Consider the following 15,350-nt stretch of genomic DNA (forward strand, 5'->3'; position numbering starts at 1 on the left):
GGTGTAGTCTCCTTTCGATCTGTGCGGCGGGCGGCTCGCCATTGGCTGCCCGCCGGCGAGGCGAGGCGAGGGTGCTGTGTTTGAATCGCGGGAGGCGGGGGGCGGGCGGTGGCAGCAGCTGCCACGTTGCCGCCGGCGCAGCCCGGCCAGAAGGGGGAGAGGTTCGGCAACGTCCGGAACCGCTCGGCAATGGCCGGAGGCGGCTGCTGAGGCGGGGAGCGGCTGCCGACTCGCTCTGCCCCGTTCGGCGCAAGGGGCATCGTGGGGTAGGCGCTGCCCGCTCAGCCGCCCGTGAGGAGAAGGGGCGCGATGCTGGCCGACAGCTTGGTGGAGGAGTTCGAAATCCGCGAGGATGAACCCTGGTACGACCAGCAGGACCTGCAGCAAGGTGAGCCGGGGCGGCGGCGGGGGGCGTGTGAGGGAGGGCGTGTAGCGAGCCGGCTGTGTGAGGGAAGGGGCCGCGTTGAGCGGGGCGGGTGAGGCAAGGGGCTGTGGAGGGACCGCCGGGCGCGGGGTGTGTGAGGGCAGGAGGGCGGCGTGGGAGAGAAGGGGCCGCGGCGGGCGGCGAGGAGGCAGCGGCACCGCGGCGGTGCGGGGCGCCGGGCGGGGCGGCGGGAAGGGCGCTCGGGGGCCGGGGATGGCGGGGCGGCGGCGAGCGCGTCGGTCGTGCCGGGCTCGGAGCGTCGGAGCCCGACATCCCCGCACGGCCGCGCTTCCCGCCGCCGCGGAATCGCTGTCACCGGTAACGACTGCGGCCGTCTTTGTCTGAGGGAAGGAGGTGCGGCAGCCGAGCTGAATGGTGCCGGGGGTCCCTCTCCGCCCGGGGGCAGGGAAGGGGCTCTCCGAAAAGTTGCACCTTGCACGGAACGTGAAGGTGCCTTGTTCGGGCTGGTGCTGGCAGCACCGGGGTCGGATGCGCTAATGCACCCTGTTGAGCTCTTTGTAAGGGCTTCCAGTCGATGAAGTTGTAGTCGTAGCAATGCTCGATTAGTTACAGGTTCCTTATTAGAAACTCTTTAGGTTTTCTTATTAAAATATCAGATAACTCTGCTACGCCTCAAAAACACACATGTATAGCTTCTGTATGTAATTCCATCAGTAGGTCTTGAAACACTGCATGCAAGAGGTAAATGCTGTTCATTTCACAAATGAGAAAGGAACCGTAGGAATACAAGTATAATTGCACTAAAAATCTTTTAACGGGCATGATACGGAAAGAATGTGCAATTTCCTTAAGAGCTTAGTGGCATTTATGACTGGTATTTTCTTAAGTTACTTAGTTCTACTTTTTGTTCTTAATCCCGAGTTTGTTTTGAAATGCGACCTCAAATCTGTGAAGTGGCTTCTTGCAAACCTGCTCCAGTCTTACGGGTTTTGCTTTTGTGTTGAAATACATTACTTTTTGGGATTGGTGGGTGCTGCTGTACTGTGAACCACAGAGAAAGCGAAGATCAGGTATCTGACCACAGAAACTGTTTTTGAGACGGGCCAGGTCTCTCTAATTGTATGCTATATAAAATAGCTAACTGCAAGCTGTATTTAGGTACTCTTCACCCAAAATTGGTGTTTTCCTGGCTCTAGGATACAAACAAATCAGTTGAAATAAGATCCTGAAACTACGGTATGCTGTCATAGGGAAGAGAGTGAAAAGTTTGGAGACATGATTCAGTAATGTTTTTACTATGTCAGTGTTTAAGGAGTTGAAAACCTACAAAGGGACTTCATAATGTATAACAACTGACTTCTTGCCTTCTTGATGTTTCTCTACTTTCATCTTTTAATTGAAATGAATGAAATAATCACCAGTTGACTCTGCTGTCAGCTTTTAAGAAACAGTATTCCATTCTAGAGGTTTTTGGGGTTTGGTTAATGTACCCCCAACATGTGGACACAATCTTTCTGGGGATTCTCTCTTTCTCCTAAATGGAAGCAACGAATAGCCTTGCCAAAAGGAAAAGGAGGAAAATAAAGTGATAGGCAAGTTGAAATTCCTTGCAGGAATGTTTTTTAAATGTTGTGCTGTATTTTATGTCTGGACTCTGAAGGATACTCCTCCTGCTGCTAAGGCTAAGACACGGATTTTACACGGATGTGTGTAAACAGGGTAGTAAGTGCTTATCAAGGTCTCGTGAAACTCTTCACAACCCAAACAATCAGTGTGTGTTTGAAAACTGGTGAGTATGGTTATGAGCACCTAGGTTATAAAACATTAGAAAGCACCCTGAAACAAGTTTAAAGCTCTTGTCAGTCGGTCTTTGAAACTTAAAGTTAGGGTAGGAGTTTTGGAAAACCTTGACAGTCTTCCTACGTACCAAAGATTTTTGCCCTGACAATGGAGATGGGCTTTTCTGGCATACTGCTCATGCATAAAGTGCTCATGGAATTCTTGTCAGGATGAGAACAGACATCCCTCTGCAATGTTTTGCTGAAGTATGCTGACCTTTAAAAAAGAATTTTTTTTATATGGACTGCTCTTTTTGCATCTTGCTGTTACTTACTTTTGCAGAACAGAGGGTATTCTGAATACAGAACCAGAAATAGGAAACTAAGTAGAAATAAAATTAATTTTACAATTAAGTAAACTTACACTAGGCTTACTTTTACATCTTGCAGAATTAGTGCCTGTTGCTGTTTAAAAGAATAGGCTAATTTTAGATTGAAAATTCTCTGAATAATTTTGCTAGGTGGGTTATGAAAAAGTGGAAGAGAAGGATTTTGGTACTGTTTTTATCTTTTTTTCAATGATGGTAATGCAGTTAGAAGAGAGTGTGAAACACTGGTAAGTGAGGGCTGTTCAACATCACAGAAGACATCCTTGAAGTCTTATTTTGGAGATTTCTGATGGAGCTGTAAAACACCAGTACAACTAATCAGATTTACTAAAACAAAGATCTTTAGATCTGCACATATGCATTATTAAAAACCTCTCTGCTTCCATCTTTATGGTGAAAAGGAAAAAGGCATGTCTGTCAGAATTTAGCTTTGCTTTACATAAATTTACAACAGAAAATGCAGTTTTGCTTCTAGTGTTCTACCATAACTCTCTCCAGAGAAATGTAAATTAATACTTTCCATTTTGTATCTGGAAAACATACATGACACATCTCTCTTGTAAAATTTGCTCTTTGTAGGGCTTCCAGGTACTTGACAGTGTAGAAAAATGGATGCAAAATATTCTGAATTTTAGAAGACAATAAATTATTTCAGTACTTGCTTTCTCTACAGTTAAGGTTTTATTGTATGTTCTGAGCACTCCCACTTGTATTTTCCCCCTCAGAAACAAATTACCTTAATTATAAAAGCGTTCCTCCCATAGTAACCCATTTGTGCTTCTGCCAGTCTAACAAACAGGAGTGTGAAGTATGACATGAATTCCATTATTCACCTTGTATTCCAAGTACTGTGTCCTATTTGATTAGTAGGTGAGGGGGCATTTAAGAATGAAGCTATAAAGTCCTAAATGTACTTAAACATGAAAACAAACTTTCACTTTGGGCAGGGAGATGGTAGTAATTCCATTATGCATTATGTCTTTAACATAATCCTAAATCCTCTCTAAAGCTCTTTTTCTACTCTATTAAAATAAAAGAATAGACTATTTAGTCTTTGCTTTGAATGATGCTAGTATTGTTTTAAAGATGGTGGCTCCTAGTAAAGATCTGTGCAGTACAAGAGCTTGTGAAGCAGGACTCCATTTTCTATAGGATAATGAATTCACTGAATTTGAAGACTACAGTATTCCATAACGAGATAGAACAAACAGCTTGGTGTTTGACTGGGGGTTATTCTGTCCATGACTAAACAATGTGCAATCTGTTTACCACATGGGAAAAATTTAAGCAGGATGCCTTAAGGTTTCCTTATCCAAATACTTTAAATCCTGCTTTGTAATAAGTAGTGCTACAGTGAAAAAGCAATGTGAGGATAAACTCCTAAGTATAGACCAATATGCCTTGTGCCTGCTAATTGTACATCTTTTGAAACTGAAGAACTCCCATGCAGTGGGATTTCTTTTAAATAATTTAATGGCATTTAAGCTAAGAATCTGACCTTAAGGTAGGAAACAATGCATTGTGCCTGTAATGAATGTGTAGAGAATAGCACAGCTGTTGTTTTGTCAGAATTGGACTTCTACAACTTCACAGACAAATGTTTGTACTGACTTGTCCTTGTAAGTCTGAATTTGGTCTTTGGCTTACGTGTGGAGATGGAGTAATCATTTTGGAGAGGCTGCCAAACTGAAGGTTAGCACAAAACAATCTTGGAGCAGTATTGTATGTGTTACAGTTCCTAGCTGATAAGATAACTGAGACGGAGCAGGAAAGAGGTAGCATAACATGTTAAAAGGGCATTGCAATCAAATGGAAATGGAATTAATGTGTTTGCTTCTCTGGCTGTAGCTACTGATGATGCAATACATGTCTCCTGTTTATTCATTTAAGGCTTCTTGATGTGACTCAAAGTTTTTCTTGATTTTTCTTCTCTTTCTGATTAATGATACAAGTTCTATGTGAGAACTAACTAGGTGGTATTGCATGCATGCAGGTCATGGGTCATGTGATGGGAAGGAGGTGGAAACAAAGATATTTCTAGAAATCTGTTGGATGCTTGACATGTAGTACCCTCCACAGAGTAACTACAATTTTAGCATTAATACCAAGAGTTATTACTTTGTCACATTATGTTAGTTTTTAAATTACACTTGTCTTTCAACATAATAATACAGAATTTCTAGCATTTCTGATGCTGTTGAGCAAATATCAAGCTTCCCTCTAGAACAGAGCTGAGTGTTCAGATGACTTATTTCTTAATTTGCAACAGCTACATTCACTGCACCCTGGAGGTGATTGAAGATGACTGAAGTGAAATTGAGATTAAGTGCCTGAGAACAAATGACATTTAAAGTGATGTTTTGGAGCACATGAAACAGTTCTTGTCACCCGAGTTTATGAGCTTGAAAAGCAGAATGGCTGCAAGTCTCCATCAGTTTTATGTCTTTTGATATTATTGTTTCACCATGAAAAGCATCTGAAAGCTTCATTTAGCACTATGATCCTGAGTGACCTGGTAGAGGGGCAATGGGGAGGAACAGTCAAGTCAATAAAGAGTTCATCAGCTTTGGCCTGGGTCTAGATGAACATCTGTAGGGTCTGCTGTGCTGTTCCTCTGAGTGCTGTAAAGAGGGTGAAGCCCAAGAGACCTTGGGCAGAGCTGGTGCAGGCTGGGCACAGTGTGGGAGGTGAACGTGGCCGGGTGTGTCTGGAGGGCCGTGGAGGAGCTGGGGAAGCTTCATGACATCAGAGTGTCCCTGGGCCTCAGGGCTGACTCAGACTTGCATTAGTGATGTTCTGCTTAGGTGTAAGCTAACTTCCATGCTGGGTGCTGGAAATAACTTGAAGCAGTTGTAACAGCAATAAGAAAATACCTCAAGTATTTGATGGCAGGCTTTAGAATTAGATTACATCATTGTTTCTCTCACTTACATGCAAATATGATTTCTTTGTTTAGATCTTCACCTTGCTGCTGAGCTTGGGAAGACACTACTGGACCGTAACACTGAACTAGAAGAATCCTTACAACAAATGTATGCAACAAATCAAGAGCAATTGCAGGAGATAGAGGTAAAATATCTAAAGGAGCCTTGTGTGAAAGCATCGAGACCTGCAACATGCAGTATAGAAGTTAAGATCTGAATTTTTTGGGATCTAATGGAAAATACTGAACAATCTTTCACCACTTCTGCTATTTTGAGAATTTGAGAACCAGTATAGGTGGCTCAAACTTAGAACTGTTTCTCTGATTACCAGAAGCTTTGTGCCACTAAATGTTGGATTTGGTTTGTTTACTCACAAATGACTGGTATTTTTTTTTGTTTTGAACAGAGAAGATAGTTCAGTTATTTTTATTGCTAAACTTTCCTGATCTTGCCAGATAAAATAACATTAAATTATATTATGATAAAGACAATAATTTAAAATATTACATGAGAATTAAAGATTGCAGCATTGAAATTTAAATGCCGATAAGTGCAGAGGTGAGATTTAAGTGAAATCTAAAGATATGTACTTCCAGTAAAAGAAACCCTGCAATGACAAAAAACCTCACAGCAAACACCACAGGAAAAAAATCCAATTTAAGTAGTATCTAAATATAGGATATAGTGGATATATTGTTTCATATTTTCCAGGGAAAAAACCCAAAACCATAACCATCCTTTCAAAACCAGTCATCTTTTGGTAACAGAGTGGAAAAACCTGGCTATTTTTGGCAGTTTCTCTTTTTTTAATATTGCCTGTGTTCTTGCAGACCTAGCATTTGTCAGCATAATGAGATATTTTCAGCTATTAGAGGGCAATGCATGGTCTCTAATAATTAAATTATTAAATATTCAGGACTTCACTGACTGACAACATATTGAATATGTAGTCAGCATTTCCATTTGGTTCTGGTGTGAATCACAGGGAACAGGCTTTGACTGGTATGTACCAGATTTTTACAAAATCTGAATTCCTTTGTGCTAGCAGTACTGCAGTTAGAGATATGCATTTTGTACAGCTGCAACTTCAGACTGAAAATGCTCACTATTGTAGTGGCAACAGGTAACTGAAAGAATCCTAACCTTAATAATTACAGAATTACAGGTGTCTTTAAAGTAGTCTACACAAATGCAGCATTTTTAGTAAGCAATGAGCAGTTTCTGAGTGCAGATTTGATTTGTTGGTGTGTTTTTAGAAGTTACTTTTGTTTTGTACCTCATCTATTGGCTCTTTCTTCTGTTATGTGCTAACTGTAATCTTTGTTATCCTGTTCATTCTGAGATACAGTGGTTGGAATGGCTGATATTTATATTACTGCCACAGCGTTAGAAGATGTATTTACTTCTGCAGAGACCTCATTGTCATGAATAGTTTCTATAAAAAGATCAATTCTTAAGGTGTAGAGAAGACAAACACTTCCAAGGTGCTATACAAATACTGTACACAAGGTACTTGTATGAACAACCATATTTAAGAGAGTGTTTAGCAGAGTTACAACATGCCTTTTGAAATAGCACACCAGAACTTCGTGATAGGCAACTAACCTGGCTGATGGGAGTGTAGCTACTTAATGAGCAGCTGCATTTTAACACTATCTAGAAATGTGGAAAATACATTATTGTTTGGCTACACTGATTTACAGAAACAGTCTAGTGCTGTTAAGAATGCAATATCCTATTGGTTTAAGCCAGTTTATTTCCTTAAGCTGTTCTGGTGGTTCAGTGTTTGCAGAGGATGTGGGAGAGCTGCAGCTCCAGGAAGTGTCACCAGTGTCCTTCCAGCAGTGATCTATAGTTGGTGTGGTGCAGGGTCAAGTACACGTGCAGTCAAACTCAGACATGACAGATTAATTTTTTTTTTCTCAATGTCTTGCTCTACCAAGACTTTGGCAATGCCACTTTTTGAAGGCTTTATCTAATACCTCTTCTATCTCTTTCCTTCTCTCCCTCAAGGAAAGTAAATGTGTGTTGGACTGTCCTATTAACTCCCTCCAAGAGGAGAGGGAGAGTGGGAGAACAGATTTTTGTCATGCTTCTGATGTATAAATAGTGCCTGCACCTTTTCTTTGCCCAGCTTGTTGAGCCAAAGGCTGTATTTGTATCTGCTGTAGCAACATGCTGTATTGTCAGTCCTGTCTCAATCTTTTCCCTTTCCCCAGTGCCATTTAAAAGTGTAATAGCAGCAAAAAACTTTTCTTCCTCCAAAGAAGTTTCTCTTGCACCTGGATTTCTAGCAGGAAAGGGAAAATGAACCCCTTGTTCAAATACCCAGAGAGACTCTCCAACTGAGGAACTGAATATGTTAGCTTACTGGCACAAGGAATTGTTAAAGGAATTCACCGAAACAAATGGGAATAACATTTGTATATGCAAGGTATAAAGCAGTTCAGTCTGTTACTTTCATATCAGCGTTTCTGGCTCATGTGGGATCATAGGATGCCCTATTGCACAGGATACACAAATGGCATATTCAGTCTCTGTGCTTGATTTTTCCCAATTTTCCAGTGCTTGTCTATGTAACCTACATGTGATCATTCAGCTGTTCCTGTAGCCACTCCACTGAATTTCTGTACTAGCTTTTTTAGTGCAGTATATCCATGTAAATCTTTGGGACTCTTTTCCTATTAATTTGGATCTTGTGGGTAGCAAAATCTAGAGCTGGCTGAGAAATCATTCTGAAATACAGCATTGCTTTGTCTGTAATGGAGGAGAAGGGTCAAAGGCTGTGGTGTGCTTAAGATTACATCTCATATATTAAATAATAACACATTAAGCATTTTACAGCTTTGGATCGTTATATCTGACCTTTGTACTGACACATGTGCCACTAACTAATCACTGTAGATGTAAAAAAGGCTGCATGGAAACAGCAACTTTATTCCTGCCTGAATCTGTTCTCAGCACTCAGATGTTGGAAGTCCTGACACCCTCCAGTTTTCATTTGCTGGAATGCAAGGTGCTGCTTCATGTTAGGTGCTCCATTGTAGGGGACATAGATTAAACATGAACTTCTAAAGTATTTATTACATCATCTTTGGTGGTCTGGTTATACCAGACCAACTGGACACCAGTCCTGAAGATACTAGAGATGGAAGGTGGAGGAAGTGGTGCTTCACCCCTTCCATTCATCTCAAAGGTCTGCAAAAGCCCATTGTAATAAGTGGCAACATCTCTTCAGGCACCTGTGCCTGGCTCCTGTGCTTAGCCACACTTGTATTGCAGAAGAAACTCTGAGGATCTCCAGCTCCTTCCTTCAGCTATAGCCAATAGGGAAAGTTAATCTGAAATGGGTCACATTGAGATTCTACTGCTAATCTACATTCTATTTTTGTGTAAATCCTCTGTCATGTGTGCACAGGCTACAAAAGGATCTAGCCAACAGCTATCATGTTGATCTTCTAGAAGTCTGTATGGAGCAGTTACTAGTCCTAGATTAACTTATTATCTGTTCTTAAATTGCCTAAAATGTAAACCCACCAATCTTTTAATGAGGTAAAAGGTTAAGTAGAATATTAGAAGTTTTGAGTATGTAACAGACCTATGTAAAGAGAAGTAATTCTGCCTAGGAGTTTGCTGGATGTTCCTGCTTGAAGCTTAGTCTTAAGCAAGTAACACCTAGCAATACAGAATATATTGTAAAATACAAATTCTATATAAGAACAAAATATTTCAGATTTAGGGGGTTAGGCTCAAACAGAAAAGAACTGCCTCATATAAGTGCTCATGTCCTGGGTGGGAAAATATAAGACACTTTAAAAAAGAGGTTTAGGTGATTGTGAACTGCTTAGACTAAGAATTCCAAGCTTTCTGACGTTATTCAGGAAACTAGACAGTGTGTGTAGTTTAATTGTGAAACCCAAGAGCATTAAATTGAGAATACTTCATGTGAGGTTTTATTTTCTAAAAAAGACCAGGAGACCTTTGTTTGGGATTACTGTAACTGGAAAGTTACCTGTGAGTAATTAAATATTTGAATTCAATAATTTATATTTCCTGACACATACTAGCCACATAATGTCTTAAGAGTGACCACAACCTAAATTTTGTCATGCTGAACCTAATGCTGCTTCAGACTGCAATCACTTGGGTCAGCTGAAAATACGTTTAATTATGGATGGTGCTATCCAATATTTTACTTTTAATGTTGAGAAAATTGTTGGGTCAACATAGATAAGAAATTTCTGTTGGAGCAGACTGCAACCTTTAGAACACAGAGGACAGGTAAGGGCTGTGTTGGAGCCTGAAGGCTCTATCAGTGCTGACTGCAGCACAGCCCCATGCACAAGGCTGGGCACAGATAAACACAGCTGGCACCATCTAACCCAGCTCCTCCAGGTAAGGGCTGCTTCATGAGCCTGCGGTGACCTCCATGACAAACGCAAGCTGCCTAGTTACTGGTAGTGTCTCTTCAGCTTACCAAAGCAAACACGGGAATTTACATTTGGAAAACTCAGGAGTTTCTCTCTGAATGTGAGCAAAAATGCAGCATAGGAGCTGTAGCTCGTGTCTCAAGAGTAAACCAGTAACAGCAGAACTGTCTTGCAGTACCTCACAAAGCAAGTGGAGCTCTTGCGGCAGATGAATGACCAGCATGCAAAAGTCTATGAACAGCTGGATGTGACAGCAAGAGAACTGGAAGACACTAATCAAAAACTGGTTGCAGAGAGTAGAGCTTCACAACAAAAGATAATAAGGTAACAAATTTTTAGAGATTCCCTCCCCCCAGCTGTTAATAAGAGCAGTCCAGGTGCATTTGTGTAGTTACTGGGTGTCTGTCTCTGCCTAGTGATGTTCTACAATACTGGCAAATTGAAAGGTTAGTTTTATTTAAAGGTCTTTTCACCTTTTAGCTTGACAGAGACTATTGAAAGTCTACAAACACACATAGATGACCTGCAGCGACAAGTGGAAGAACTGAAAAAGCCTGGACGAGGCCGGATGAGCCAGGAGAGATCTGAGCAGCCGAGATCGATGCACAGTTTCTCATGTTTGAAGGAGCTGTACGACCTCCGCCAGTAAGACTTTGTACCTTACATAGTACAGAACACTGAAACTATTTTAGCAAAACTTTAAAACCTAAGACACAAGCACAGATACCACACAAGCTGGAAAAAAAATTACCTGATGTTCACAACTAGCAAAGTATCTCCACTATGTGGTACTGTCATTACTTCTAGCCTGCCTCTAGACCACACCAGTATTGGTGCTCCACTTTGTCTCCAGAGCCAGCCATATCAAATAGTGGCCTAGAAAGCTTACAACAATTTGCACCCCAGTGTTTTCAGTCAGGTAAAAGCAAACACACAGAAAATCTGAAAAACAAACTCAGTAAATGCAAAATATTTCCTGTACCTTAGTCTTTCCTTGGATGTCCATGGATTTCCTTAGCTTTTTTGAGTTTAAGCTGGTTCAAATGACACCTAAACTGGGAAAATGGTACCTGGGCCACTGGGCCTCCTTTTAAATGTAGAGCCATTTGACCCAGCTGAACTGCATTAATGGGGCCATGGGAACAATCACCTGGTAAAAGCTGAGACTAACTGCAAGCCTAGAGAGCAATTTTGTAAAGAAAACACCTCCACAGACAGAACAGGCTCCTGTGTCTACACGGAGGTAATACTCTAGAATAAATCATAAATCCAAAAAGAAGTTATTTCTTGATAATTCCAAAGATAACAGAATCCTTCAAGCTGCCAAAGGCTTATGAAAATATCAGCCTTCAGCATTGCTTTGTCAATTATGAAGCTTGTTTCTCTACATCAATAGCGACAAGAGTGGAGTGCTGTAGAAAAAAATAGTGTCAGAAAGTACTGCGTGGTACAGGGAGGCAATGTGTATTTAAACTTAATCAACTTGTCTCTAAGCTTAAATTATAATTTGAATAATGTAACATGAGACTGTTAACAAGCTGCCATTCTGCCTAATCTGTGAGCTTGGTTCCATGGCATGTAAGTCCTTACAAATCCTGTTCTGATTACTGAATTGGCTGATTGGTTAGTGCAATGGCCCCTGTTAGTGCTCTGAAGTGTGTTAGCACACAGTTTAAATATGTCATTAGTTACCCAGCACATGAAAACTTTAGGTGTGGTCAGCTGTGCTTCCTGTGTTTGATAATCCTTATTTTGTTTCTGCAGGTATTTCGTTTATGATCACGTCTTTGCAGAAAAGATTACTTCGATGGACAGTCAGCTAAGTCCTCTAGAAGAAGAAAATGAGAAGTTAAAGAAGGCAGTGACAGTTCTGCAAGCCCAGCTGAACGTAGAGAAAGAGAAGAGGGTAACCATGGAAGAGGAATACAGTCTCATGGTGAAAGAAAACTGTGACCTGGAGCGGAGGCTGGTTGACACAGACTTGTATCGGGCTCGGGCAGAGGAGCTGGAAGCAGAAGTAGCTGAAATGCGACAGATACTTCAGTCTGAAAACACACTCCATAATGCAGAGAAATTGGTGCCAGAGTCCTTTTTCATTTCATTCAAGGAATCTCTAGACAGGGAGCTTGGTCAGAGCCTGGCAGATGATGGACTTCTGACAGTATCGGAGCTTGAGAAGAAGGCACTAAAACGGAGCTGCAGCGAAAGCCTCCTGAGCAGCGCTGCCGGGGCAGACATCCTCAGGGGCCATGAAGAAACGTGCATTAGGAGAGCTGAAGCTGTGAAACAGCGAGGGATCTCTGTACTTAATGAAGTTGATGCTCAGTACAATGCTCTGAAAGTGAAGTATGAGGAACTTTTGAAGAAGTGTCAAATGGATGAAGATTCTTTGAAACACAAGGCTGTACAAACGCTGAAGCAGTATTCCAAAGACCTAAATGTGGGGAACACCCAGTATGATCTTTCAGCTAGCAATCAAGAATTCACAATTGCTGAGCTAAGTGACTCTTCCACAAATGCTCCCCCTGAATATAAAGCACTGTTCAAGGAGATTTTTAGCTGTATCAGAAAAACAAAAGAAGAAATAGATGAACACAGAGCAAAGTACAAGACTCTCTCCTCTCAGCCGTAACCTTATCTGTTAGTCAAGAACACACTTCATATGAATGTCAGAAGACCCCTTAAACTGATGTGTTTCTTAAGCACTCAAAATGAATGTTTTGGATAGGCTGGTAGGCCTGTAGTTAACAAGCTAGTTAGGTATCAGCTAGATTCCCTGTTCCTGTGTAGCAGTAGATTTAATGTTTAGCACTGTTACACAAACCAGTGGTTGTAAAGCAAACAAACATCATAGCTTTATGCTACACTACTACTTCATATTATACTTCATCTCTGGCCAGAGCAGTGACTGACACTTGTTTCCTTAGTCCACTTCAGAAATAACAGAGCTAAGAACTCTGAATCTCTCACAAGAACCAGAGTAAAGGTTTCCTTTGGTTCACAGGGATGATCTAGCTCTGTGACTACACTGATGTAGAAAATGAACAAAAGCAAAGCCCTGACCAGTCCCAGGGGCAGCATCTCCTCAGCTCCAGGAAGGGAGCAGTCCAGCTGATCTTGCTTTGGTAGGGTGGTGGAAAGCTGTGCTTGCTTTAAGCTAATACCACGTTTTCACAATCACTAAGCTCTCCCACAGATTAGTATAAATGTCTTTCTACTAAGAAAGGATTTGATGTAAAGTTTGTGTGGCTTTTTAGATACGGTTTCCTTTGTAGGGCACTTTGTCTTAAGGCAAGATACTGTGAATTGACTCTATGTGTTACTTGGGACCTACGGTTCTCTGGTGGAATGTCTTCAAAGTTCATTCTTATGTGTATTTGGTGAGTTAGTTGTTATTTAGCTATTTAACTTTAGAAGTAGCATTGACATAGTGGAGTAACTTTTAATGTTGCATACCACAAACTCTTTTAAGTGCTTGAGGAGACAGGCCAGGTAAAACCTTACATTGTTTTGTCTGTTGCTTCCAGTGTTGGCCTCTCTTGACCTATTCCGTGCTGCCTGGGGGTGTGGGAGGATGGACACACTGCCAGCACATACCCTACTGAAAACGGGACCATAGTCTTGTTCTCCCTCTCCTTTTCCATTCCCTAATAGTAATTGATACAATACAATACTTAATTTCTGAAAAACAATGAACATGGAGAAGGTTGTTCTTCAGAACACAGGGAAATTAGGAGGAAGGAAGAAAGGTACAATGAAAGGTGACATCCTTCTCCTTGTAAAGGGTCTCATAGCTTAATGTGGCCAGCAGTTCTTGGGAAGCAGCTTCCTGCTGTTGCTGCGAGGTACCAAACCCTTGACCCAGAATGTTGACAGTTTCTCAGCTTCAGTCCAGCTGCTGCTGCAGCTCTGCTGCCTTACACTGTTCTCTGTTCTGCTCGTCCTTCAGGTGCAGTATTAACACTTCATGTTGTGGGAGTTTCTCTAAAACATGTATTGCAGTCTGAAAATTATTTAAAAATGGGAATCTGAATCTTCTGAATATTTTTCTAAGCAAATAAATAATCCAGTCAAGCTGCATGTGTAAGTAGTAATTATATCCATCTGTGCTAATCAGGAAACTGAACTTGGTGCAGCTGGCACCTGCATTATCTAGTCTTGCCATCTTTTCTACAGAGATCAGATAGAGTTCCCACAGAATTTGTATTTTAGAAAAGTTATGCTACATGGATAAGAACAGGCCTGTCTAGGACAGAAATCCAGATGGAAGTAAGTAGTTTTTCCTCATTGTTGTGGTTTTTGTCAATGCTGTTAAAAAAAAAAGACAACGGCGGGGAAAGCAGAAAAGCTGCTCTGCCATGAGGTTACTGTCCTGTCACTGTGTGCCTGCCACCTGCACCCATCTCACCCCAAATTTGGAGACTGGAAGGCAGTACCCTGAGAAAGACACAAAGTGGTTCACTACCAGTGTTCCTGACTTTGGGGACAGGGGCAAACCACACCTGCTGGGCAGAAGACATGTAAAAGCAGTTGCAGATTTTTGGTTAAATAGGTGATCTTCAGTGGTTTATTGCTTTTGGCTAATTTTGAGCACTTCGATAGCAACAATTTCTGTACTTTAAAAATACCAAAAATGTTTCCTCAGAACTTCTTGATTCTTCTGTACTGTACTCCCGCCTTGGCTACCTGTGCCATTGCTGAGCTCTGGCTGTCCTGCAGCTCTCACCTGTGCAGGCTGTGCAATAAATCCTCCAGGCTGGGCTCTTCTTAGAGCTTCCCCTGGAGCGTGGCTTTCCCAGAGAGCTTTCCAGCCACAGCCACTGGGTCAGTGCCAGCCAGGGCTGCCTGAACATAAAACACATCCCAGTTTTATTGATGCAGTTAATGAACTACACTAACCTATTAAATAAGGTAGAGTTTTAGCAGTTCAAAAATAGCCATTTTCCACCAAAACGTGAAATGCCATAAGTATGGGGACAATATTCTTAGCCAGTCTTATCTGGATTAACTACCTTAATCTTCTTATTTTGGTCAACAACTCAACTCAGCCTTTTCTGAGCATAAGTAGATGAAAACAATAGAATCCCCTTTAGCTTCTCATGTGGTGGAAGCTGCAGCAGAGAACAGGAGCAGCAGTGCCCGTGCTGTGCAGTGCCCACAGCAGATACTCCTGCTGCTACTGCAGGTGAGGCCAGTTCAGGGTCAGCCACCAGGGCTGGCTCCCTGTCCCAGGGAGCTCAGGGACTGCACTGCTCTTTGCTCTCTGCCTCCATCCTTCCTCCCCAAGCTTTCAGGATTTAAAAGGAGCAGGTGCAGCTTCTGCTTCTTCTTGGACAAATACAAGGCAGGGTAGAATTATTTGAGATAAAGTTTTATTTAAAAATTACACAAAATAGAGGTTTTACATGGTTGCCGTGTGGTAACTACAGCTGGATGCCTTCCAG

The 15,350-nt window shown here is 41.8% G+C and overlaps 1 protein-coding gene across 1 annotated transcript; it reads left to right on the top strand.

The window, feature by feature from the left end:
• Window positions 1-148: 148 nt before the first annotated feature.
• CDR2 (cerebellar degeneration related protein 2) lies at window positions 149-15,141 on the top strand. The gene is made up of 5 exons (XM_041462370.1): window positions 149-388; window positions 5,509-5,621; window positions 10,082-10,230; window positions 10,387-10,551; window positions 11,671-15,141. The coding sequence occupies exons 1-5, from the start codon at window positions 310-312 to the stop codon at window positions 12,536-12,538; spliced, it is 1,374 nt and encodes a 457-aa protein (XP_041318304.1). The 5' UTR covers window positions 149-309; the 3' UTR covers window positions 12,539-15,141.
• Window positions 15,142-15,350: the final 209 nt, after the last annotated feature.

This window comes from Pyrgilauda ruficollis, unplaced genomic scaffold (assembly GCF_017590135.1).
Source record: "Pyrgilauda ruficollis isolate IOZ18807 unplaced genomic scaffold, ASM1759013v1 scaffold16, whole genome shotgun sequence".
In the NCBI taxonomy this organism is placed as follows: domain Eukaryota; kingdom Metazoa; phylum Chordata; class Aves; order Passeriformes; family Passeridae; genus Pyrgilauda; species Pyrgilauda ruficollis.